At 42.7% G+C, this 25690-nt stretch overlaps 1 protein-coding gene across 1 annotated transcript; it reads left to right on the forward strand.

Moving 5' to 3' along the window:
- The first annotated feature begins 1629 nt into the window (after positions 1 to 1629).
- Positions 1630 to 23967, forward strand: LOC148096093 (ribonuclease inhibitor-like). Its single transcript, XM_087835863.1, has 5 exons — positions 1630 to 1829; positions 2507 to 2692; positions 8145 to 8312; positions 20666 to 20833; positions 23718 to 23967. The coding sequence occupies exons 1-5, from the start codon at positions 1630 to 1632 to the stop codon at positions 23965 to 23967; spliced, it is 972 nt and encodes a 323-aa protein (XP_087691989.1).
- Positions 23968 to 25690: the final 1723 nt, after the last annotated feature.

Raw genomic sequence — 25690 nt, forward strand, 5'->3', positions numbered from 1 at the left:
ATATAGTAAAACAGTTGTGTATGTACAACCAACAGCGCACAGTGTGCTTTGAGGTAGCAGCCAAGAAAGATATAGTGTGTGTCTGTGAGCACCTGCATGTTCAGGTATTGTATTGTATTCAAAAGGTTTTCTTCATGTAACGATCTGCTAGAGGGTGTGGGGAACCAAAGCCCCGTCCCCAAGGGCATAAAGCAGGCATGGAGGAGATCCAGGCCCCAGACATCCAGAGGCCCCCAGAGCGTGAGAGCCCAAGGAGTACCATCAGAGGTGCAACCGTGCCAGACCCAGGAGATTTTAGCCTTTTTCCTGGGATGGAGACAAGCAGACCACCCCCGGTCCCAGAGCAGCAGGGAGACCCCCCACCAGACCCCCATCAGATGGCCAACTCTTCCTCCCAGCCCCCCCGTCCCAATGATAAACAGAAAACGGGAGTGTGAAGACCCCATGTCTCCCTCTTCCCGCTCATATGTGGTGCTGCTGCATGCTGTTCTAAAGTGTATTTAAAACATAGAAGAGGCATGGTTCTTCCTGCCAGAGAGCAGCCGGTGTCAGCATTGTCCTTCCCGAGAACCCTCAATATCTTCATGTATTTAAAATTGAGAGACAGGCACCGACACCAGAGTGCCTCCACATCACGTGCCGCATCCCAGTCTTCTGCTGGATCACTGCTACAGTTCTGGTGGATATGCTGAAAACCAGAGAGGGAGGAGAGCTGCCCAAGAACCTAACTAAGATGTATATCCACTTCTTGGTGGTTCAGGCCAAAGTGAAGAAGGTCAAATATGATGGAGGAGCCAAGATAGATTCACACTGGAGTCCAGAGAGCAGGAAGATGGTTGAGTCTCTGGGAAAACTGGCTTTTGATCAGCTGCAGAAAGGAAACCTGATCTTCTATGAATCAGACCTGACAGAGTGTGGCATCGATATCAGTGCAGCCTCAGTCTACTCAGGAGTATTCACACAGATCTTTAAACCAGGACAAGGTTTTCTGCTTCATCCATCTGAGTGTTCAGGAGTTTCTGGCTGCTCTTCATGTCCATCTGACCTTCATCAACTCTGGAGTCAATCTGCTGGAAGAGAAACAAACAACCTCCCAGGAGTCTGAAACAAGAGAATCTACAGAGATACTCTTCTAGAGTGCTGTGAACAAGGCCTTACAGAGTCCAAATGGACACCTGGACTTGTTCCTCCGCTTCCTCCTGGGTCTTTCACTTCACACCAATCAGACTCTCCTACAAGGCCTGCTGACACAGACAGGAAGTAGCCCACAGACCAATCACGAAGCAGTCCAGTACCTCAAAAGGAGGCTCAGTGAGAGTCTGTCTGCAGAAAAAGCATTAATCTGTTCCACTGTCTGAATGAACTGAATGATCGTTCTCTAGTGGAGGAGATTCAACAGTCCCTGAGATCAGGAGTTCTCTCCACAGATAAACTGTCTCCTGCCCAGTGGTCAGCTCTAGTCTTCATCTTACTGTCATCAGATCTTTCCGTGTTTGACCTAAAGAAATACTCTAGTTCAGAGGAGGCTCTTCTAAGGCTGCTGCCAGTGGTCAAAGCCTCCAATTAAGCTCTGTAAGTAAATATATTAATAATTTTAAATGTTTAATACTATTAGATGAATAAAAGAATATGTTTTCATTGTTATTCTTCTTCAGGCTGAGTTATTGTACACTCTCAAAAAGAAGCTGTGAAGCTTTGTCCTCAATTCTCAGCTCCCCATCCAATCATCTGAGAGAGCTGGACCTGAGCTTAAAAAAGCTGCAGGATTCTGGATTGGATTTTCTGCGTGTTGGACTCGGGAGTCCCCACTGTAAACTTGAAGCTCTCAGGTAAGGATACAGACTTTTTGACACATTTTGACTCGTAAATCTGCAAGTTTATCTTGATGCGGATGTTTATAATCAGGACGATTTTTCTTCAGTTCTTGAGTTTGTATTTTTAACTGTTTATCTGTGACGTTGTTTGGGCGAATGTTTTTATTATTTTTTTTAAATTTTCTCTAAAGTCAGTACTAAAACCCACATTTAGATAGACAGCAGAGTGTTTTTGTGCTTTTAAAGCCAGTGTCACTTTGTATTTTTAACATTTTTATTTATTTTTATATATTTGTATATTTATTTCTGCTGTTTAACTTCTGCTCACGTTTTACCCTCTTTTTTAAGAGGGTAAAACGTGACAGGCTGACTTCTTCAGCCTGAGACTGAAGAAGTCACTTGGATGAGTGACAAAATGTTTCTCCCACTGAAAACGCTACATCCAGATGAACAGAATCAACTTTTGGAGATTTACTTACCTGGATGATTGAGCATGCATTAAGACGCTTTCTGTTAATGTTCCATTCCATCTCCGTTGTCTGTCCACACTCTCTCCACTCCATGCCGCCTGCCATAGCAGATGTGACAAATACATTCTGAACCTTTTTTAGCTCTTAACAGATTATGAAACACTGAATGATTTCAGGCACAAACTTTGTCTAATAAACTTACATCTTTCATTCTTTATACAGATTGAGGAGTTGTGGTTCATCAGAGGTCAGCTGTCTGATCCCAGCTCTGAATACCAACTCCTCCCTGAAGCATCTGGACTTGAGTAGTGACAGTTTTTTCCCAACTAACAGCAAGCTGCAGGATTCAGGAGTGAAGCAGCTGTGTGGTTTTCTGCAGAGTCCAGGATGTGGACTTAAAACTCTGAGGTCAGTCACCATGTTTCAGTTTGTCTGAGGTAAATATGATGCGAATGTTATGCTGAGACTAAACTGCAAACATCAGCAGCAGGCTGATATTATACTGATCCACACTGAGGACCTTCATGGTAAAGTCTGTTTTCTTCTTCTCTGGTTTAGTTCATTGACTGTACCAGAACAATATTACACATTTAAAACCTTCATAGATGAAAATGTCCTCCATCTGACAATTCACTCTGACACACTCACTCATTTTCACCTTGAGTTTCTCCTCATGGTTTTCTTCAGTTAAAATTCTTACCAGGGCTGGAACTAAATATTTTTTGGATTGATTAAGCTCTCACGTATTGGAATATTTTGTCTATCAAATTTTCAAAACATTAACTGTATATGATGACAGTTCGATATTTAAATAAAAGGAGCTTTGGAGAAGGAAACATTCAAAAACATTTTAGACTAAGATCTTAAAATGAAGGACAAAAACTGTAAACCTCTAGACTTGAATAGTTCACATGTGTTCAGCTCCTGCTTATACCCAGTATTAGCTCATAGTCTGTGAAAGACGAGTAAACCAAGATGGCGCCAGTCTGCTCGGCAGGTTGTTTTCCTCCTACCTCTTCTTACCCTCGTCTCCATTTTCGTACTTTTTATTTCGACTGTTGTGCGCTTCTTATTCTCGTCTTGGCTTTGTGCCCCTCTGAGAACAATGCTTTAATCACATGTGATCGGCTAACTTAAATCTCCGGCCATCTCTCTTCCATGAGCCGGAGCTACATTGGGACCTAGGAGACGCTACGCTGCTGCGTACCTGCCCATCTACTAGAACTTTCTGCCTGCCTCCACCTTCCCTGTTCAAGAGGCACTCCAGGAAGCACGGTAAGCGGAGTGGACTTCGGGTTCGCCTTAAAGCCTTACTTAAGGCACATGCTGCGGCTAACTCCTCTCCCTTCCTGGACTTTCTGCAATTTCCATTCACCTCCCACGGCCGGCCATCCTTCAAACTGCTCAGCCATCGCTGGATCTGCCCTGTTGGACTTCAATTTTATCTGGCCTTTCCAGTGGTGTGCTCATCGCTTCGGACCTGGATTGGGACCTTTGGGACTTGCACTCAACACAGGCAAGCTGAGACGCGCCTCTGTCAGGGACAAGGTGACTAAGAGCGTTATGGCGTTGCTTAACACAAGATCACTGGTGAATAAAACCTTCATCCTAAATGATCTTTTTCTCACCCTGCACCTGGATGTTTTGTTCCTGACCGAAACTTGGATTCGCCCCAGTGAGCTTTTCTCCTTCTCTGAACTCCTTCCCCCTGACTGTTTTTTTTCCCCAGCTAACCGAGACTTTCAGGGAAGGGTGGAGACATAGCAACGGTTTTTAAAAATAAATGTAAACTTCAGCGACTGCCTTTTCCTACATTCTCTAGCTTCAAGGACATTAAGGACATTGACAATGTTGGCATCTCTGATCATCATCTGGTTACGTTTAATGCTGCCTTAGGTGTAACACACATGAACACTGCTGATCTCTGTTGCCCTGTATGTGTAATCAACTCTGAGATTGTGGCTAATTTCACTACTGTCTTTGATATGATGGAACTTAAGTGTCGTACTCCCCCCTCGGCTGATGAAGTTATGAATGCTATGTTATCCTCATGCTCAACCACCTTGGACCTAGTTGCAGGACTCTAGAGTGCGACAAAATTTTTTAATGGGGCGTCTAAAAAGAAATAAAAAAATCCTAGGTCGCACCGGTGCAACCAATTGTTCGAGTTAAAAAAAACCAACAAAAAAAAAAACCCTCTGAAACTACGCTTTACATTTAACAAACATCGTCATGAATTCCCTCTTACTTTTGCTGTTTTGCTGCAAAAGTAAGAGGTTAAGTTAAGGCCCGATCCATCTGAAATTCATAGCCAGTAGTGATGTGCGGATCGATCCTGAAATATCGATTCCTCCGATACCAATCATTTATGTTCTAGAATCGATTCTCACATTAAAATATCGATATTTTAGTAATTTAGGGTAAATTTGTAGTTTATCATTAACAGGAACACAGTGGAAAGAAACTATAACATTCGGATTGTCTACATTCAAAGGAACTACTTCCTCTTCTGCCTTTCATAGTCATGTGCGAAATACAGCTGTATAAATGTCTCGCAGCCCCTTGGCGCGCGCACTCACAACAATGGCTGAGCGTAATTGTGCGGACATATTTTACCTCCACAAACCGCTGAGACATGGTTTGCGATACATGTGGCGAAAAAGTGAGGTGTTGTGGCCTTACTTGCCAACCTTGAGACCTCAGAATTAGGGAGACATTCAAAAGGGCTGTTGGGGGGTGATAAATACATTTTACAGTGTTTATTTATCGGATAAAATACGTTAAATGTCACCGTTATTATTGGCCGGCCCGGAAAAAGCGGGGGTGTCCAAATTCAGAGGCTGCTTCCACCTGAGGACCATTGTTGGAGACTGGAATTGGCTGGGCCGCGCTATGAATTCTGTGATATGGTTTTTCAATTTTGTTGTCCGGGTGGAAAATCGGGAGAAATTCGGGAAAATGGTGGCTCCAGGAGATTTTTGGGAGGGGCACTGAAATTTGGGATTCTCCCGGAAAAATCAGGAGGGTTGGCATGTATGGTTGTGGCAACATCATTAACCTTGTCAAACACCTCAGAGTAAATCATATCACAGAATATGACGAGCGTATGTTGAGGCGAACTGAAGAGGAGGAGAGGGACAGGTGCTGCTAGGGCGAGACAGACGTCTCTCATGGAGTCCTTTAGTGCTGCAGGCAGGCAATGTGTTCAAATAACGCACAACTTCAGTTTTTTTATTTCTACATGATAATTCTGCATTATTAAGTGATAAGAACAAGTAATCTGATATCCTGTAATCATTATGATGCTTTAATTTGAGATACAATAAATAAAATACGTTTTTGTACAAAGTATCGGTATCGGATCAGTATCGTCAATACCACCCTGAATATTACTTGGTATCAGATCGGAAAGGAAATCAGTGGTATCGCACATCACTAATAGCCAGTGCTCTGACACGGAGCCATCAATCTTTGAACACTGAAAAAGCACAGTGTATCCAGAAAACACATTACATGTCGTGATAAATGCACTGCCAAATTGAGCAGGGCGATATGACCAAAAATATTTATCATGATATACATTTGAAAATTTGCAATAACAATATAACTGACGATATAATTGACACTAGACAAAACACTTTACAACTCCACAACTTTATTAGTGCAAAAAACCTTATCAATGTATTTCCACTTAAACAAGCAGCTGTTTTTTTTGTGCATTAAAGTTATATAAAAATGTAACAGTGCAAATTCCTTGCTGACAGTTTAACCAAAAGGCATTTCCAGTGGAAATTGTCCGACATATCCTCAGCATAGCCATGTATAATATCCACAAAACTTAAAAAGAGGTTATACACACACAATACGGTAATATTATGTTGAAGCACAGTACGTATCACTCCGCGAGGCTCCTGCCTACGATAGCCGTAATGCTCCAACAATCCATCAAGCGGTGCGGGTTCGTAGCTTAGCAAAGTCGTACTAAAACATTTGACAGATTTTTGAGCACCGTGTACCACATAAAATCATTTTGAGGTCAGTAAACACAACCAGAATTCATACATAAGGCACACGGGATTATAAGGGGCACTGTCAATTTTCAGAAAAATCAAAGGATTGATTTTAAGTGTGCTGTATTTTCCAAACAACACGGTAATAACAACGGCCTGCTAGCATGCTCTACCAAAAATAGTGCTTTGCTGTGTATCTGACGGACGAAAGCTAAACCAGTTCCACACCACTGAAGTTGCAGCATTTTTACAAACCAATTCTGGTTCATCTGTTTCATTTAACGATCCACTTTCGCTCTTCTCATTCTGCGTCACCGCCATGTGCGTATGTAAACATAGGCACTGCGCATGTGCGTTTTACCCATATTGGTAAATGGACTTGTTCTTATATAGCGCTTTTCTACTCTGTCTGAGCACTCAAAGCGCTTTATACAACTAATTCATTCACCCAATCACACCCATTCACACAAGCACTTATTTCTGACCTAAGTGCTAAGTAGTCTACCATTCATACACATTCACACTCCGATGGATGCATCGGAGAGAGCAACATGGGGTTAGTATCTTGCCCAAGGATATTTGGCATGCTGACTGGAGCAGCCTAGGATCGAACCACGGACCTTCTGGTTAGTGGCTGACCTGCTCTGCCACCTGAGCTACAGCCACCCCACGATATGACATATTGCGTATATTCTATCGCGATATGTCATTTTCCTATCGTTGCCCAAAATTACACCGGTATTACCGTGAACGGTATGATATAGCCCAGCCCTACTGCCCAAGTGTCCCCTCTCCCCACTGCCTTTCAGCGGCAGGCAGCAGCAAACAGGTCATCAGAGGAGGCCAATGTGATGATTAATTTTAATATTATCTACAATATTTCCAAAGAGTGCAAAATCACTTTAAGCACAGGATTGTTAGTTAATCATTTACAAATCAATATTGTCTGTATGGACATCAATTTACCCCCCCCCCCCCCAAAAAAAAAAAAAAAGTGCACATGTAAAACGAGTTAAGCGATGCGGTTGAAAAATTTGGGTGCGCCTAACTTTTGTGCTGGTGCACCAGTGCAACCGTGGCAAAAGGTTAGTCTAGAGCCCTGCCTAGTGGCCCCCGTAAAGATGAAGCATCTTAGATCCTCCCTTAATCCTGGTTAAATGACTCTATATGAGATTTACGTCGTATCTGTCGTCAGTCTGAGAGGAGGTGGAAAAAAGATAAGCTAGACTAGACTAGACTTTGCCTCCCAAGCCCTCTATGAGCAAAAACCGTGACCTAGGACAGGCTGATGGCATAAGATGTAAGTACAACTCCTCCGGTTTCATATGCAAAATTTTTTATTGCGCTAGCCTACGTGGTTCCAGTTCTACAGGGATTTAAAAATAGTTATGCGAAAACGGAGCGTGCCCGCTTTTAAATGGTTAATGGAAAACCAGTTATTGTGGTCATCAAACATGCAGAAATCTCAAACAGTGGAAACAGTGACTTTTTCAAATTATGTTTTGGTCTGAGTAACACTCCAGAATACAAAAAGACTGACTTTACTGTCGTGCGTGTCAAAGAAAAGCATCAAATACTGTGTTTTGGGGATTATTTTTCAATGGTTGGATACCCAACACTTTATCCTGATCTGTTGATAAAATGTGAGAAAAATGAATTTTCTATAACTTTGTTGGAGTTTCTTGAAAACTGCTGGAAGCTGTATCCTGTTTGCTTCAACTGTTTGGAGTTTCCATTTTCTGAACTTCTACATTATGAAGCTTCTTTGGCTCTGAACAGATTATGAAACACTAAATTATTTCAAGCACAAACTTTGTTTATTAAACTTACATCTTTGATTCTTTATACAGATTGAAGGACTGTGATTTGTCAGAGATCAATTCTCTGTGCTTGGCTTTAAAGTCCAATCCCTCCCACCTGAAATACCTAGACCTGAGTAATAACAAGCTGCAGAATTCAGGACTGAAGCAGCTGTGTCGTTTTCTGGAGAATCCAGGATGCGGACTTGAAACTCTGAGGTCAGTCGCCATGTTTTAGTTGTGCTGAGATGAATATGATGTGAAAGTTGTGCTGATACTAACCTGTAGACATAAGGCTGATTATGTATTGTGGCATGGTGTTGTATCTGGCTTTCTAGCCTTTTAAGTTCAAGTTGGTCCATAGGCCAGCGGCACAGATGGTCATGGCCGATTTCCTCTCCCACTCAAGGGTGGTAGGGGTATGTGGGAAAGGTAACAGACACAACTTTTCCTCATCACCTGGTCATGCCTTCTCTGCGAAGGCTGTCTCAATTTGAAGGCTGCTCCAAATGTGGCCGAAAATCCGTCCTTCATTTCTCTGAATTTGAAGGAGGGGTCAGGTGTATCCTTCGTGGCCCAACCTATCCCAGAATTCATAGCGCGGCAGTGGGTGTGGATAATATTTTCAAAAAAACGGCGGCTGGCTAAAGCAGGGTGGCCGAAGAATAAAGTTTCAAAAGTAAGTACTCAATATTATGTCACTTATATATGTGCAAATGTTTAATAACGAAGAACATTAAAACATTACTGTTGGCCACATGTTGTGAAAGTTATAAGATAAGATAAAACTTTATTAATCCCTCGGGTGGGTTCCTCTGGGAAATTCGGTTTCCAAAAGCACAGCACCGATAGAAGTTACAGAGCGTGAGCAGAATATTATATATATGCACACACACACACACACACACACATATAAATACAGAGACATATATAAATAAAATATACGAAGGGGATAAATAGAATAAATAGGAATAAAAATAAAAATACAAGTGAATTGCACATTTAAAGTATTGAGGTCTATTGCACCGTTGACTATTAACAAAAGTATTGCACAAAAGGTATTGCACAGTGAAGTGAAGAGGCACTACAGCTTAGTTGTTCCCCCTCCTTTGTCCTCCTGTTTCCCCTCCCTCTCTGCTCCAGAGAGGCGTTAAACAGTCTGATGGCGTGAGGGACAAAGGAGTTTTTAAGTCTGTTGGTTCTTGTCTTTGAGAGAAGCAACCTGTCACTGAACAGACTCTTATGGTTGTTTATGGCCGTGTGCAGAGGATGCCCAGCATTGTCCATAATGTCCAGCAGTCTTTTTAGTGTCCTTTTCTCTGCCACTGTCACCAGAGTGTCCAGCTTCATGCCGACCACAGAGCCAGCCTTCCTGATCAGTTTCTTATAGTTATTTGACATTAGTGATGTTAGTGTTTTCAGCATTAACTTGGTTTTAAAGCCTTTACTTTAAAATATACGGCATGCAATAGTTGACCTTAATCCTACAGAGAATGTGATGATGTTATGGATAATTAACCCTTTAAAGCCGGTCGGAGTGGGCACGTTCCGTTTTGCGTACTATTTTTAAATCCCTGTAGAATCGGAACCACGTAAGCTAGCGCACTAATTTTTTTTGCATACATTGAAATAGACGTCAGTGTGAACTATCGCATGTCCGCCATTACCTGTCCAAAAGTGATGTCATTTTCGTGGAAATAGTAGTTTTTTACTTATAGGCCTTATAAGCCTATGCTGGTGTTTTTAAAAGTCATGTTAGACTCCATGCTTTTCTGAATAGTTTCTGGGATACTTAGAACTCAAATTGCACTGCTTTAAATAGTTTATTTTGACATGCACATGTTGTTTTCTTTGCAAATTTATAGGATTTATTTTCGTTTTTCCTGCAGTATATAAAAATTGGTGAATCTCAAAATTAAAACTATGAAGACACTAAAAATAAATTTCCTGTTGTTGTAAACTATTTTTTGAAACGTTTTTGAATTTAAAGTTTTGAGGGATAAAAATCTTAAATTTCTCTAAGTAGGAATATGTGTAAAAAAACAAAACAAGAACGATTTTAAAAACATTTTTGTAGTTTATTGCACTTTTTTGCAATTTATGTAGCTACTATGGACTTAATGCATACATATTATTAAAATTTGGGCTACAACAGTTGTATTGATGTATAGCGATTTGAAAAAATCCCCAAAATGGCACTACAGCATGTAAAAATATAAAGTAAGCTCTGGCGGACTTGGTTTTATGGTAGGTCTTAAAGGGTTAAAGTCAGTAATATATCCACAAACACAACAGGCTGAAAGTCAGTGAATGCTGCTCGGTTTTCAGTCCCAAATATCACGGCACAAGCAGGATTCATTGCACTGTTAATGTTAGTTATGTTATATTGCTGCCTCTGTTCGGTGGTGTCGAGCCAAACAGACTTTAATGTTTGTTTGAACGAGCTGACGGTTCACTCATTAAGCTTAAAGAAAGATGCTTTAATCACAGGAGTCACACTTGTGTCCACTGTGCTATCAGGGAACTCTTCATGTTTAGCCTTCTCTTGTGCTGCTTTGTAGCAGTGTATACACCTGAGACAGTCACCTTTCTGTCTGTCCTGCACACTCTCTCTTTTGCTTTCTCTCTGATTGTGTAATAAAACTATGAACATGAATTACTAAGTTACACTTGTGTTTGAATCCCGCAGCTTATCAAACATTTGATTTTCATGTGTGACAACTGCAAGTGTCCAGAGTAAGGACAGACTGAGGGACCCACTGCATCACATCTTCTGTGAGGCTTTGCACCCCTGATGATCCACCAGGACAAACTCAGCAGTGTGTGAGGAAGAGGAGGAGGAAGATCCAGCACCAGCTGACAGATGGAGAGAATAGACAGACTGTTCCCTGTTTGTGAAGGATTGCTAGAAAACTTTAAAATAACTGTCTGTCCTGAATCAGTCTTATAAGGTAATGTTCAAATTTTATCATTCCTGTCACGGAAAAGAGGGACCCAGGCGCGGTTCTTCTTCACAGAAACACAGTGCGTTTATTTACAGTGAAACAGACAGGCAAGTCCAACAATTCACTCAAAAGTGCAATTTTCCAATTGTGCTCGTCCCTTGCTCCCAGTGCGTTCCGTGTTGTAACTCCCTTAGTGTATGTGCTCCCCAACTCGCTTCTCCGCTTGCCCCTCCTGGAGGAAGAAGGAAAATCCACCGTTAGCCACACGCTCGCCGAATAACAAGCTCACATTGCTCGCATGGACTATACCAGTTCGGAGTAATAATCCCACGTCGACTGTCGCCGCGAGTCCAGGTTAAATACCTCTTTCTAGCCGGGAGGAATGATTACCAACGACTGGTCAGGTAATCAGCTGCAGGTGGCCGACAACAGCGAAGAGGGACTCCCAATGACGACAGTCGCCAGGACACGCCTCTCCCATGGCGCGCTCTTCCGTAAACAGCCCCGAGGAGGGAGAGAGGGAGAAGCAAACACACACAGAAAACATACACACAAGCAGAGTCGTCCGGAAGAACCGTCCGACCGTGACAGTACCCCCCCTCTAACGGGAGCCACCGGGCGACCTGCTAAACTTGTCCGGATGCCGGCGGCGGAATTCTCTCACCATGCGATGATCGAGAATGGCAGACCACGGCACCCAAGAACGTTCTTCCAGACCGTACCCCTCCCAATCCACCAAAAACTGAAAGCCCATACCGCGACACCGGGCATCCATTATGCGAGTAATGGAATACGCCGGGGCGCCGTCGATAACCCGGGCGGGTGGCGGGGGCCTGGAGGGCGGGCACAAAGGGCTGGTCCGGACGGGCCTAATCAGAGAAACATGGAAGACGTTATGTACCTTCATGGCAGGCGGAAGGGCCAGCCGGACCGTCACCCGGTTCAGGATCTCCTGGATGGCGAAGGGGCCAAGAGACCGAGGGGCCAGTTTCTTGGACTCAGTCCAAAGAGGGATGTGCTTGCTGGAGAGCCACACCCGCTGGCCGACCTGATAATCCGGAGCAGGAGTGCGACGGCGATCCGCCAATGCCTTGTTCCGCTCGGCCGTTCTCAGGAGTGCTGCGCGCGTGGCCCGCCAGACCCGACGACAGCGCCTAAGGTGGTGCTGGACCGAGGGAACCGCCAGCTTTTCCTCAGAGATGGAGAGGAGGGGGGGGTTGATACCCCACCGATGCCTCGAAGGGCGAGAGCCCAGTTGCTGATGAAGTGCTGGCGTTGTGGGCATACTCCACCCAGGCCAACTGGTCGCTCCAGGTCGCTTGGTTCGATGATGCAACGCAACATGGCCTCCAGCTCTTGATTGGCCCTTTCGGTCTGACCATTAGTCTGGGGGTGGAACCCGGAGGACAAACTGACCTGAGCTCCCAATTCGGCGCAGAACTCCTTTCAAACCCGCGAGGTGAACTGAGGGCCACGGTCGGAAACGATGTCCTGGGGTATGCCGTGGAGCCGAAACACATGCTGCGTCAGTAACTGGGCCGTCTCCAGGGCAGAAGGGAGCTTGGGCAGAGCAATGAAGTGGGCGGCCTTGGAAAAACGGTCAACAATGGTTAGAATGGAGGTGTTACCTGAAGAGGGAGGCAAGCCGGTGACAAAGTCCAGGGCAATGTGCGACCACGGGCGTTTTGGAGTGGGTAAGGGTCGCAGGAGGCCAGAAGCAGGTGAGTTGGAGGTTTTGTTCCGTGCACACACCGGGCATGCCGCAACATAGTTCTGGACATCGAGAATAAGAGAGGGCCACCAAAACAAACGTTGTAGAAAGGAGACAGTGCGATTTTTACCTGGGTGGCACGAAAACTTGGCGGTATGTGCCCAGTGAATGACCTGACTACGCGCCGTGGCCGGAACATACTGTTTCCCCTTCAGGCCCGTGCCGGGGTTGGGCTCCCGTCGCTGGGCATCCCTGACCACCTTTTCAATCTCCCATGTAAGTGCGCCCACAATGCAGGTGGGGGGCAGGATGGGTTTGTCCTTCTCATCCTCATCGGTCTCCGGTGCGAACTGGCGCGACAACGCATCGGGCTTAGTATTCCTAGAACCGGGCCTGTAAGTAATGGAGAAGTGAAAACGAGTAAAAAATAAGGCCCACCTGGTTTATCGGGCATTGAGGTGCTTGGCTGCCTGGAGATACGCCAGATTTTTATGGTCCGTCCACACCACGAAAGGCTGCTCAGTGCCCTCCAGCCAATGTCGCCATTCCTCGAGGGCCAACTTGATGGCGAGCAACTCCCGGTCGCCCACATCTTAATTTCTCTCGGCCTGAGACAACCTGCGGGAGAAGAACGCACAGGGATGTAGCTTGCCGTCGATCCGTTGGGAGAGAACCGCTCCCACACCCGAATCGGACGCATCCACCTCCACGATGAAAGGCCGGCCGAGGTCCGCCTGGACGAGGACCGGAGCTGAGGAGAACAGGTGCTTTAGCCGATCAAACGCCTGCTGGGCAGCGGAGGACCACTGGAAAGACAATTTAGGAGAAGTTAGGTTGGTTAGAGGAAGGGCTACCTTGCTGAAATCCCTGATAAAGCTGCAGTAGAAATTGGCGAAGCCCAGGAACCTCTGCATCTCCTTGCGGGTCTTGGGAACAGGCCATTCCACTACGGCTTTGACTTTGGCCGGGTCAGCTCGCAAACGCACTTGTTCCACAATGAAACCCAGAAAAGAAACAGTTTGCACATGGAACTCACATTTTTCTGCTTTCACAAAAAGGCGATTCTCCAATAGGCGCCGTAGAACCAGATGTACATGGTTGATGTGCTCAGTCTGCGACCTGGAAAAAATCAGAATGTCATCCAGATACACAAAGACAAAATGGTTAATAAAGTCCCTGAGCACATCATTAATCAGGGCCTGGAAGACTGCAGGGGCGTTAGTAAGACCGAAAGGCATCACTAAGTATTCGAAGTGCCCCAGGTGGGTGTTGAAAGCTGTCTTCCACTCGTAACCCTTGCGGATGCGAACCAGATGATAGGCGTTCCGGAGATCCAGTTTGGTGAACACGACTGCCCCCTGTAGTAGTTCGAATGCTGAGGCCAGCAGGGGAGTGGATATTTATTCTTAACTGTGATCTTGTTCAGCCCTCGAAAGTCAATGCAGGGACGCAGGCTCTTATCTTTCTTTTCTACAAAAAAGAATCCTGCTGCTAAAGGTGAAGTAGATGGGCGAATAATACCTGCGGTCAGAGACTCCGTTATGTAGCGTTCCATGGTCTCGCGTTCCAGTTTAGACAGACTGTAGAGCCGACTTGTTGGCAGGGGAGCGCCTGGGAGTAGGTCGATTCCACAGTCGTAAGGCCGATGTGGAGGCAAAGACAACGCCTTACTTTTGCTGAATACCTGGCCGAGGTCGTGGTATTCCGAGGGCACCAAGGACAGGTCGAGGGGTGAGGAGCTTTTCGCAGAGGCGGTCCCGGGATTGTCCGAGACAGCGGCAAGTAAACATTGTTCGTGACACCGTGTGCTCCAGCCAGTTACACACCCAGTCGATTTGGGGGTTGTGACATTGGAGCCAAGGAAATCCCAGTACCAGTGGTGTGTGGGGGGCTTTGAATACCAATAAACTGATTTTCTCAGAGTGATTTCCCGAAATAATGAGTGTAACCTCCTGAGTGTGATGTGTGACGGAGGCTAGATGGCCGCCATTTAAGGCTGAGACCTTCAGGACCTCTGGAAGGGGAAGTAGGGACAGGTCTAAGATTTTGGCTAACTCTTCGTCTAGGGAATTTTGTTCAGAACCAGAGTCAATGAGTGCGCAGCAGGAGTGAGTGAGGGAGTGAGACATTATTTTGGCAGGGCAGCTGAGGTGAGGGAATGCTTTTGTTGTGGCGCCCGCCAGTATCCCCACAATTACTGACGGGCCGACTCTTTTACTCAGTCTGGGCAGGAGTCAACAAAATGTCCTCTTTTTCCACAAAGAAAGCACTCACCGGTCCGTGGTTTGCGCCCCAGTCTAGAGGAGGAAAGCTTGGCTCTGCCGAGCTGCATGGGTTGCTCTTCATCCCCGTGTTGCTCCTCCTCCTCACTTCTCCACATCAGAGTAGGAAGGTCCCTAGATGTACCCGTGCTCCCAGCAGGCCGCCGACCATCCCCGGCTCTTTTGCTGAACTCCTGCATATGGTCGTCTAAGTTAATACACATATTGATTAGAGCAGACAAAGCTTTAGGCAGTTCCTTGGTTGCTAACTCACGCTTTATATTCTCGTTAAGGCTGTTGAGGAAGGCTCCACGCAGTGCTTTCTCCTCCCAGCCCGACTCCTCCGCCAGGATCCAGAATTCCACGGAAAAGTCAGCAACGCTCCTTCTACCTTGCTTCAGAGAAAACATGCGATGACCTGCGGCGTCCGAGCTAGCGCCTTTATCAAATACACAGCGAAACTTGCTGAGAAAAATGTCATATGACACAGAGGGCTGGGTACTTAAAACTGCCTGAGCCCACTGAAGCGCCCGCCCAGTCATAAGTTGCACCAAATAAGCGATTTTAGCGGAATCAGAGGCAAAGGCACAAGGTTGCTGTCTAAACACAAGAGAGCATTGCGTCAAAAAACCCCGGCTCTTCCCCAACTTGCTGTCAAATTTTTCAGGCGCGGACCGAAATTTCCGGAAGCGGACAGGTTGCCGCAGCTTCCAGCGAAGGGGCGGGCTGTGTTGGAGCCGTATGAGGTGAGGAAATCAACATACCTTTAAGGTCTGTTATGGCTTGCCGAAACGCGGTTTGTGTGCTTCAGCATTTCCTCGTGTCGCTCCAAAACCTCCGCTTGGAAAGACAGCTGGCGTGAAGCAGAATCCGCTGGGTCCATGGTGGTGGGATTATTCTGTCACGGAAAAGAGGGACCCAGGCGCGGTTCTTCTTCACAGAAACACAGTGCGTTTATTTACAGTGAAACAGACAGGCAAGTCCAACAATTCACTCAAAAGTGCAATTTTCCAATCGTGCTCGTCCCTTGCTCCCAGTGCGTTCCGTGTTGTAACTCCCTTAGTGTGTGTGCTCCCCAACTCGCTTCTCCGCTTGCCCCTCCTGGAGGAAGAAGGAAAATCCACCGTTAGCCACATGCTCGCCGAATAACAAGCTCACATTGCTCGCACGGACTATACCAGTTCGGAGTAATAATCCCACGTCGACTGTCGCCGCGAGTCCAGGTTAAATACCTCTTTCTAGCCGGGAGGAATGATTACCAACGGCTGGTCAGGTAATCAGCTGCAGGTGGCCGGCAACAGCGAAGAGGGACTCCCAATGACGACAGTCGCCAGGACACGCCTCTCCCACGGCGCGCACTTCCGTAAACAGCCCCAAGGAGGGAGAGAGGGAGAAGCAAACACACACAGAAAACATACACACAAGCAGAGTCGTCCGTCCGACCGTCCAACCGTCCGACCGTCCAACCGTGACAATTCCAGTGTTTTCAGTGTGGGAGAAAGTACTCAGGGCCTTCAAGTTACACACCATGAAAGGCAGAAACGAGGCAGAAATGAGTTTAAGAATACTTTACAAACCTAAAGTATGTATCAGCAGCAGCATGGACCTAAAAATAAATGTCCATGTTTGTTTCAGTTACATGAAGCTTTGATTATTTTGCATTAGTAGTACTGCTGTATTTGTTGTATCATATTTCTGTAATTGTTTATATGCTTTATATATTCTGAGGTAAGTTGATCTATAGCATAGGTGTCAAACTCTGGCCCGCGGGCCAAATTTGGCCCGCAGCCTAATTACATTTGGCCCGCGAAGCCATACCAAATTACTATTAGAGCTGGCCTTCTGGTATTATACAGCTAATATATATATTGTTTAGTATTAAGCTTTGCTTGTTCCATATTCAGTTTTCCAGCAAAACTTATTTGAGTCCATAAGAAAAGATTCATTCTTATATCTGGAGGAAGATTTTTTTTTTCCAATAAATATTAATGTTAGCCCGCGACTTTGTTCCAGTTTTGAATTTTGGCCCACTGTGTATTTGAGTTTGACACCCCTGATCTATAGTGTTACATCATATTCTTTAAGGATGTTATGTGTTTGTATACTTTCTGCCCAGTTTGATCTATTTAGCAGAAGTCAGCCTGTTTAAGGCACTGATATCTATTCTGTATGACTTAAAGGAGTTATGACATGGTATGATTTTCTGACCAATAAAGGCATATTGAATATATCAGTCTACTCTTCATTTTATCAGAAATAGTTATCACACCTCGTAAATTTTATTTTTACACACATATGTAAGCATTGAGCCAAATTTAGTAATGCCAACATAATAAAAGAACAATATTTGTTGCTTATATATAATACATCTATATGTACACTGTAAAAGGTACTTGTCTTTGACTAAAGATTTAAGGTAATAGGACATATAAATAACTGCAACTTGAATCTTTACTGAAGCTCAGTATTTGATACAGAGTTCAAGTTCACTTCTTTAATAACTAATAATGATTAATATAGTGATAACTCCAATATTGGACATATTATACTAACATTACCAGAGTGAGATGACTTTAGTCTCATGAACAACATTAGCTACCGTATTTTCTGGACCATAAGGCACATTAAGCGAAACAAAACAGTCAGATAAGTCAAACTTTACTCAACTCTTTGTTCTTCTTTCTCCATTTCCGCACCATTGATTAATTAATGTTGAATTCTCTCGCAGCTGCTCTATTCCCATGTTGTTGCAGTATATTAATGACTAACCTCGTATTGTGGATGGATATTCTCAGTTGTTCTCCTGACTGAAGTTTGGTCCTTTTACAAAATCCTGCCATGCGATTGCATTTGTGCCTAACCATCGGGAACCCACCTGTTAGCTTTTATCGAGTAGAAAAAAGTTAGCGTTCATCCTCCAGCTTCACTTTGCTGTTATGCTAACATAGCTGTGTCACTAGCGATCACGTAGTACATCATTATATACCACCTAGTCTAACTTCAGTAACCCTACAAACATCACTGCTGTTTTCTGTCTTCATTTGTTGGAATTGATGGCAGAGCTGCACATTTTTATTTTTTCACAAATCTCTCAGTCAGAACATGGTATATCATGGTTAGGTGGAAACTAACAAGCTAACTTCCTGCTAACTGCTTACTCCGTTAAATTTAATAAACTCTGTTTTCATGGATGCTTGGATGTTAAACTTATGCTGATCATTTTATTAAAGATTAAAGAATGTAGACAGTTTTTAACTCTTAGTGATGCCGCAGTGTTCCACATAAAATTGAGCGCCGTGTACCACATAAAATCTGTTCGAGGTCAGTAAGCACAGCCACAATCCATACATAAGGCGCACCGGAATTATAAGGCGCACTGTTGATTTTTGAGTAAATTAAAGGATTTTAAGTGTGCCTTATGGTGCAGAAAATACGGTAAATATTATTTGCTAGCTAATCTTAAAATGACTGTTCAGTACAAAAATGAAGCCCAACAATCATGTTTTTACAGTCCCGCGGTCTCAGCCTCAGATACTTATCAAATCAAACAAAGCCCATATAAAAACAAACAAATGAACAAAAAGATTTTCTACTTCATTTCTGTCAAATAAAGCTGTATGAAACGTTTCCAGCGGTTAGTATCATGGTTGCTAGGCAACCTGAGCAGCAAAGGAGACTAGACCGTCCCATTTCATAAGCCTCGCACTTCCAGCCTTCTCATTTTTCCTACGAGACGGCCCATGTAGATCGCGAAGGCCGGGTCCTCTGAAGAATGCAGACCCTAAATTGGGACGCAGCTAATAGCTATGAGACCTTGCCTCATCCTATCATGTGTCCTATTGAGGTCACCTGACACAAGATGTGAGTCAGTTTTCTCTTTCCAAAATGTGGACATTGATTGATTGATTGATTGAATCTTTATTTTGAACATGTTGAAAAAGTACAACAACATAGAATTAAAAGAGACAAATGAACAAAGCAAAACAAAAGGAAAACGAGCAACCACAATTACAAATAACTTTCATGTTCAAAAAGGAGCAGGAAGAAGCATGAGCTTATTTAATCCCACCCCACATTGTCATCCTAGAAAGAGTCACCTTTGACCTTTAGATGCAGATGTACCGCTGAGTGTTGTCCTGTCAAGGTGGCTCTATTTTGTGTCATCCTGTTATGAATTGGCTTTTTTTGGTTTCTCTCTAAAGGCCCCTCACATCTGATGATGAAATGATCATGAATGACGTCACAGCCTATTGTTAGTCAGTGGTGCTAGTGTCATCATTATGCAAATGTACTGTTTATAAGGTTGGAAACCTGTAGTCAGCTGAGACTGAAGAAGTTACTTGGATACGTGATTAGACGTTTCTCCTACTGAAAACGTCCAGATGAACAGAATTAACTTTTTAAGATCCAGACAGGTTTTATTCATTTGAAAGCCTCATTCTTAGCCTTGTCACTGTAAAAAACATAATAATAGTACCAAATAGCTGATTTTTTTTCAATAAATTCTTCCATTAATGATTTGATTTATTCCACATATTCATTCTTTAGTGGCTCTATAGTATAGTTTACACATTTACCTAAAATTTGACATGTCCCTGCTTAAGACCAGGTATTAATAAGGGCATTATCAAACAAACAAACAAAAAAAACAAACAAAAAAACAGGTCAAAATGTGCTGTGGCAACACATTCGGAATAAGGGAGCAGCCAAAATAAGTGTTATTCTCTTTATTTACATTTTAATTAAATAAATGATAAATGTATTTAAATTTGATGTTTTTAGTGTGTGAGTTCAGGAAGTTGGATTTCTATAGTATCACTCTCCTGCTAAGTAGTTTAGCTTGTTTCAACAATTTCAACATCGTTTGGTATGATTCACATTGTAGGTCTTACAAATGTCTTTAAAAGCATGTATTTTGATGTTTTAAATGGTCCTGGAACCTAGTATCAGTGTATGTAAATGTGAAAAAAATTTTGTTGGAGTTTCTTGAAGAGTTTAAAAAATGGATCCTGTTGGCTTCAGCTGTCTGGAGTTTCCATTTTTTAAACTTCTACATTCTGAACTTTCTTCAGCTCTGAACAGAACAGAACAGAATAGACGAATAGAATAGAATGGTCTTTTATTGTCACTATACATATGTAAAATGAAATACAGAACATCTCCTAAGTGCAGACGTGGGAAAAGAAAGGGGTGTGAGATGCACAGTTCTGCAGCACTATATACATATGAATAGTGTTCAAGAAATATATATAAAATGTACAAATATACAAATTGGGGGGAAAATAAATAAATAGTGTTATATATTTACAGTGTGGGTTATTGCATGTAAAATTAAGTATTGCACATTGGTGATAACAGTTGTGTAGTTTTTGTGTAGAGGGAAGTCCTGTGATGTCAGGGTGGCTTTGGCTTTTAGGAAGAAACTATTTTTGAGTCTGTCATTCTTTTTGCTGATGCACCTGTAGCTCTTCCCTGAGGGAAGCATGTTGAATAGGTCAAAACCAGTGCAGAAGCTGTCCTTGATGATGTTTGTTGCTCTGCTGAGGCAGCGTCAAATAAATGTCCACCAGGGACAGGAGAGAACTGTAGGTATGAAACACTGATTTCAAATGCAAACTTTCTCTGATAAACTTACATCTCTCATTCTTTATGCAGGTTGATGAACTGTGGTTTGTCAGAAATCTCCTCTCTGATCTCAGCTCTGAAGTCCAACCACTCCCAATTGAAACATCTGGACCTGACTTTCAACAACCTGCATTATTCAGAATTGAAGGAGCTGCATAGTTTTCAGGAGAGTTCAGGCTGCAGACTGGAGTATCTGAGGTCAGTCACCATGTTTTAGTTGTGCTGAGATTAATATGATGTGAACGTTGTGCTTAACCTAAACTGCAGACATAGGGCTGATATTATACTGATCCACACTGAGAATCTTCAAGTAAAGTCTGTTTTCTTCTTCTCTGTCTTAGTCCATTGCCTGTTGCAAAGGAATGTTGAGCTACACATTTAAAACCTTCATAGATGAAAAAATCCTCCACTTGACAACTCACTGTGAAACTCTGAAACACTCTATTCAGATATCATACCATGGGTCTGCATTTAACACACACACATGCATTTGTACACACCTCCTCTTACTTCCTCTTGCTGTAGTTACTGTTTCAGTTGTAATGTAAGCCATGTAACATGTTAGCAGCAGAGTCTGGGGGGGAATGAATGAAGCAAAGTTTCTGTTATCAGCAGGATGCAACTGGGTCCTATTCCTCAAATTCAAAACAGGGTTGAAACTAAAATTATTTAAATAAGTTCTTGCTCATTAGAAATTATTTTGTTAAAAAAACGTAATTCTAACAGCCATTCCCCAACTCTCTGTGAATGGTACTCAACCACCCAGTGGTTGTTGATCAATGGGCAAAACAATTTGCATATTAATGATCAAGGAACTGACCTCACAGCCCATTGTTCATTCTGTGGTGCTAGTTTCAGTCTTTTTCAAAGATACTGTTTATAAGGTTGGGGAAACCTACGGTCAGCTGAGACTGAAGAAGTCACTTGAATGAGTGACAAAACGTTTCTCCCAATGAAAACGCTACGTCCAGATGAACAGAATAAACGTTTTAGGAATTACTTACCTGGATAATTGAACATGCATCGAGACGTAAGATAAAAAAACAACAACTCAGTAGCTCATACATGAGCTCTCAGTTTATCCCAAAAGGTGCTGGGTTACACCCACTATCACAAAACATGTTCTGTGTCTGATTTCAACAAACATTTATTAGATATAGCCTGGATTTTATTTTCTCTTTGTAGCATTATTATTTGCTATTGCAGGGCAGGTTCCAGACTAGGGATCAACCGGTATAAATTCATTACCTACTGACCAATCAGATCACCAGAAAATAGTGCCACTATCTCTGGAAAATCCCTTAGACTTTAATTTGTGGACAGTAGGAGGTCTGAACATTTTTCAGTAGCATTTGAAGTCTTTTTGTTTCCTTGATGATCAGTCAGAAATATAATTTCTTAGACACAAATGTTCCCACTTGGCTGCAAACTCTATTGCTCTGAAAGCATTAATATATCATCCAAGAACAGGACACCTGTTTGTAAATGCTGACCTCAGATCAGATCTGCTTGTAGTCTGATCCCACATTGGAATTCAGTTTCTGTTCTTTCCTCTCAGAGTGTTAAACTCCAGCAAGGCTGCACCTGAAAGAATAAAAACTGAGACTGTGTTCAAACATTAATTTTTGAAACATCATTAAACACTTTATTATAATATTAATATAATATATAATATTGAACGACTGTAATATTGATCAGCCTATTAGCTTAAACAGTTTCTTTCCTTCTTCAAACAGGCAAAACTTTAAAGCACTTACACAACCTTTCAGTGCTATTAATTAAACAACAGTCACCTCAAGGCACTTTATATTGTAAGACAGACCCTACAATAATACATAGAAGAGAAAAATCCAACGATCACATGACCCCTAGCAAGAGGGAGAAACCTCCAACAGAACTTGACTATGCACACATGAGTGTTGAAGAAACACTCAGTGTATCATGGGAATCCCCAGCAGCCTAAGGGTACATCTTTCACCATCTTACAATGCTGCCCATTGTTCATTCAGTGGTTTCTAGTTTCACTCATTATGCAAATGTAATGTTTATAAGGTTGGGGAAACTTGCAGTCAGCTGAGACTGAAGAACTGAAAATGTCCAGATGAACAGAACCAACTTTTTGGGAATTCCTGACCTGGATGATTGAGCATGCATCAACACGCATAAAATGTCAGAGTATATATATAAATATGTATAATTAAAAAACCCCAACATATTCTCACAAATAAACACGATCTAAAACATTGTGACATATTTACAGTTCTAAAGGACTGATAAAAGGAAACCAAATAAACTAATAAAAACTATACCAGACTCAGTCCTTTACATGCTCAAATGACACATGGTGTATGAACATGACCCAAAAGACAAAAATTATTCCGACCCAACAATTGGAATAAGCTGATAACTCAATACCTCAAGTGAGGGGAAAATTGGACAAACTTGACCCGAGAGAAGGAAATAAGATTATTGTTCAATCAACTTGACCTTTGAATGTGATCATTGAGCTACTAAAAGGACAACTTGAACAACTTATTTTTTTAACTTCAACAATCTCAAAAAAATTAAAGCTGTTACTGAACTTGTTTGTAGATATTAAACTGCTTTCTTTATTTAAGAGTGCAGTGTTTCTTCATATTAGAGAGTCAGAGTTTATATTATGGTATGTGTTTTCTTCACTGGCAACATGACACTAATCAAATATCGCTGCCCTCTTACACACTCTTCTCCACTGGTCTATATTTACTTGATTTTCGTGTTCATGTTTTTAGTTCTTCTGCAATAACATTAAAGGCAAAAATCATCTTCAGGTTTATCAGGATTAGGTCTAGTTTTCCTCTGATTAAGTTTACTGATCTTTGGCTGTTTTTAGATCAGAGTTCCTCATCCTCAGGTTTTATAGTATCAGTCTAATTGCCTGGGATTCTGTATGAGCGGCAGGTTTTTTCATTAAAATCATGTCATTGCAGTAAATAAACAGTAGAATCCAACAAAAAAACTGCAAAGACAATATGATGTGTTGTAACACTGATCCTGCTTCACTTTGTTCCCTCTGCTCAAAATATCCTCTCATGTTTTGTAGATTTAAGATGAAGACGCCTGTTCAGGAGCAGCTATTAGACCTGTTGGATGATTTGGGAGAGGAGGAGCTGAAACGTTTCCACTGGTACCTGCTGAATGTACCTGTAGGTGATTTTCCAACCATCAAAAAGAGTCATCTGGAGAACGCAAGCAGAATGAAAACAGTGGATCTTATGGTGGAGACATACACTTCTGGCCGTTTGATGGAGGTGGCCAGATTGATTTTAGAAATGACAACGGAAGGTCAGTAGGAAAAAAGACCTGGTCTAGTGTACGGACACAACTGTTGTAGTTATTTTTCAAAATGTCTTTTTTAAAGCATTTTCAGTTTGACTTTATTTTCTTTCCCTTGGTTTTGCTCCTCCATAGCTGATGTTTGAGAACAAAAACCCTCTGTTTGATTTTCAGGGTTTTTCTTTTTATTTCCTGGAGTGAAGTCATTCAAGTTTTTTTCTTACAAAATGGCAAAATGATTTAAAATGGAACTGAACTCTATCAGGAAATCGCAGAGCATCAGCAGCTTCATTGGCACATAGGAGACATCAGAGAGTCAGATTAAAGCAGGCACTTACAGGCATGCATGGGCAAAAGTTTCACCTCTACTGCACACTTGTATCGAACTAGTTGGGCATAACAAGTTTCCCAAGTACCAACTGTGGCCACAAGAGGATGCCAAATCATACAAAGCAAAAGCATATTAACACATTCAAGCTATAACAACACACTCCCCGCTTGGCATAAATTATTTTATACCGCTATTTCTTTTACTTTTCTGTTTTGTTTACTTTTTCTGTATACCTCAGTCTTTGTAGTTTCCTTGGGGAACAGAAGGATGAGCTGAGAGACTGGACCTAAGTAAATCAGTGGAGTATTTAGAAGACTGTTTATTTAAAAGTTTTGCAGATGCTGTTTCTGACGCTAGTCGTGTGGATGATCTATCTAGGAAGGGGTCAAGATAACAGTTAAGATCTCCAGCCACTATTATATTAGAATCCTTGTTATCTGTGAGCAGATCAAAAACTCTCTTAAAGAAACTCTGTTCATCTGTGTTTAGATCATATATATTTAGAAGTGGTAATGAATGAGAATTTATAGTACCAGAGACCATTATATATCTATCGCTAACCACACAAGTCATCTGAAATGGGACATTCTTCCCCAATAATATGGTGACTGACATATCTGAGATACCCAGTTGCACTTTATCTATGTTGTGTGTCTTTTTTAATATGAGTCTCTTGCAGAAGGATAATACCTGCAGATAAGGATTTGAGATGAGAGATGACGAGATAGCCTTTATTTGTCAGTTGCAGGTCTTTTGCCCACAACCGACATGACAGACCTTGCCTACCATACATACAATACACAAACATCACATTGGGGAGACAGGTCAGGCTAGGTAGCGAGGAAAAAAAACATCGAAATGTGTAACACAAAAGGATAATATAGGATTGCACAGGTATCAACACACCATAACACAATAAACACAGACAAGCAACATGGGAAAGTGTTTCAGTGTGTACATCTGATCTGGGACCGCTGCAATCTTCGACTGCGCCTCCAGCTGACCCGATGTCCACATCATGGGGGAGGTAAGCGTTGGAGGCGGCGTTGGATAGGGAGGGTGATGCGTCAGTGAGTGCTTATCAGTATCAGTATATGTATGTGTGTGCGTGTCCATAGTTCATCTGAGACAGTGTCCTTCGCCCCGCCAGGCTAAGTAAACAGTCTTCCAGCCAACCCAGGTGGCCTTGCATGGAATGGGAAGGAACAGACTCAACACAGTCATTATCAGGGAGTTTTTGTTCGGCTCCAGCCTTGAGCCCACAGCTGGCGCTGAAGGGGTAGCCGCATTATGATGGTAATTTTTCTTTTGCAAACAACTCATGAAAATTTCAAGCTGTTTTTAACACTCCACACTGGTCTCTCAATCTCCCGTTAATAGCTGCGAGTTTCTCCGTGATGTTATTAGCC

This window comes from Neolamprologus brichardi, chromosome 23 (genome assembly GCF_056152115.1).
Source record: "Neolamprologus brichardi isolate AB-2024 chromosome 23, ASM5615211v1, whole genome shotgun sequence".
Lineage (NCBI taxonomy): Eukaryota > Metazoa > Chordata > Actinopteri > Cichliformes > Cichlidae > Neolamprologus > Neolamprologus brichardi.

What these genes read in the sequence shown, in the direction of transcription:
- LOC148096093 (XM_087835863.1), top strand. Translation starts at nt 1,630, where the DNA reads ATGTTTTCATTGTTATTCTTCTTCAGGCTGAGTTATTGTACACTCTCA. An exon ending in TGTGGACTTAAAACTCTGAG is followed by an intron (nt 2,693 to 8,144) that starts GTCAGTCACCAT and finishes TTCTTTATACAG; the next exon opens with ATTGAAGGACTGTGATTTGT. An exon ending in TGCGGACTTGAAACTCTGAG is followed by an intron (nt 8,313 to 20,665) that starts GTCAGTCGCCAT and finishes TTCTTTATGCAG; the next exon opens with GTTGATGAACTGTGGTTTGT.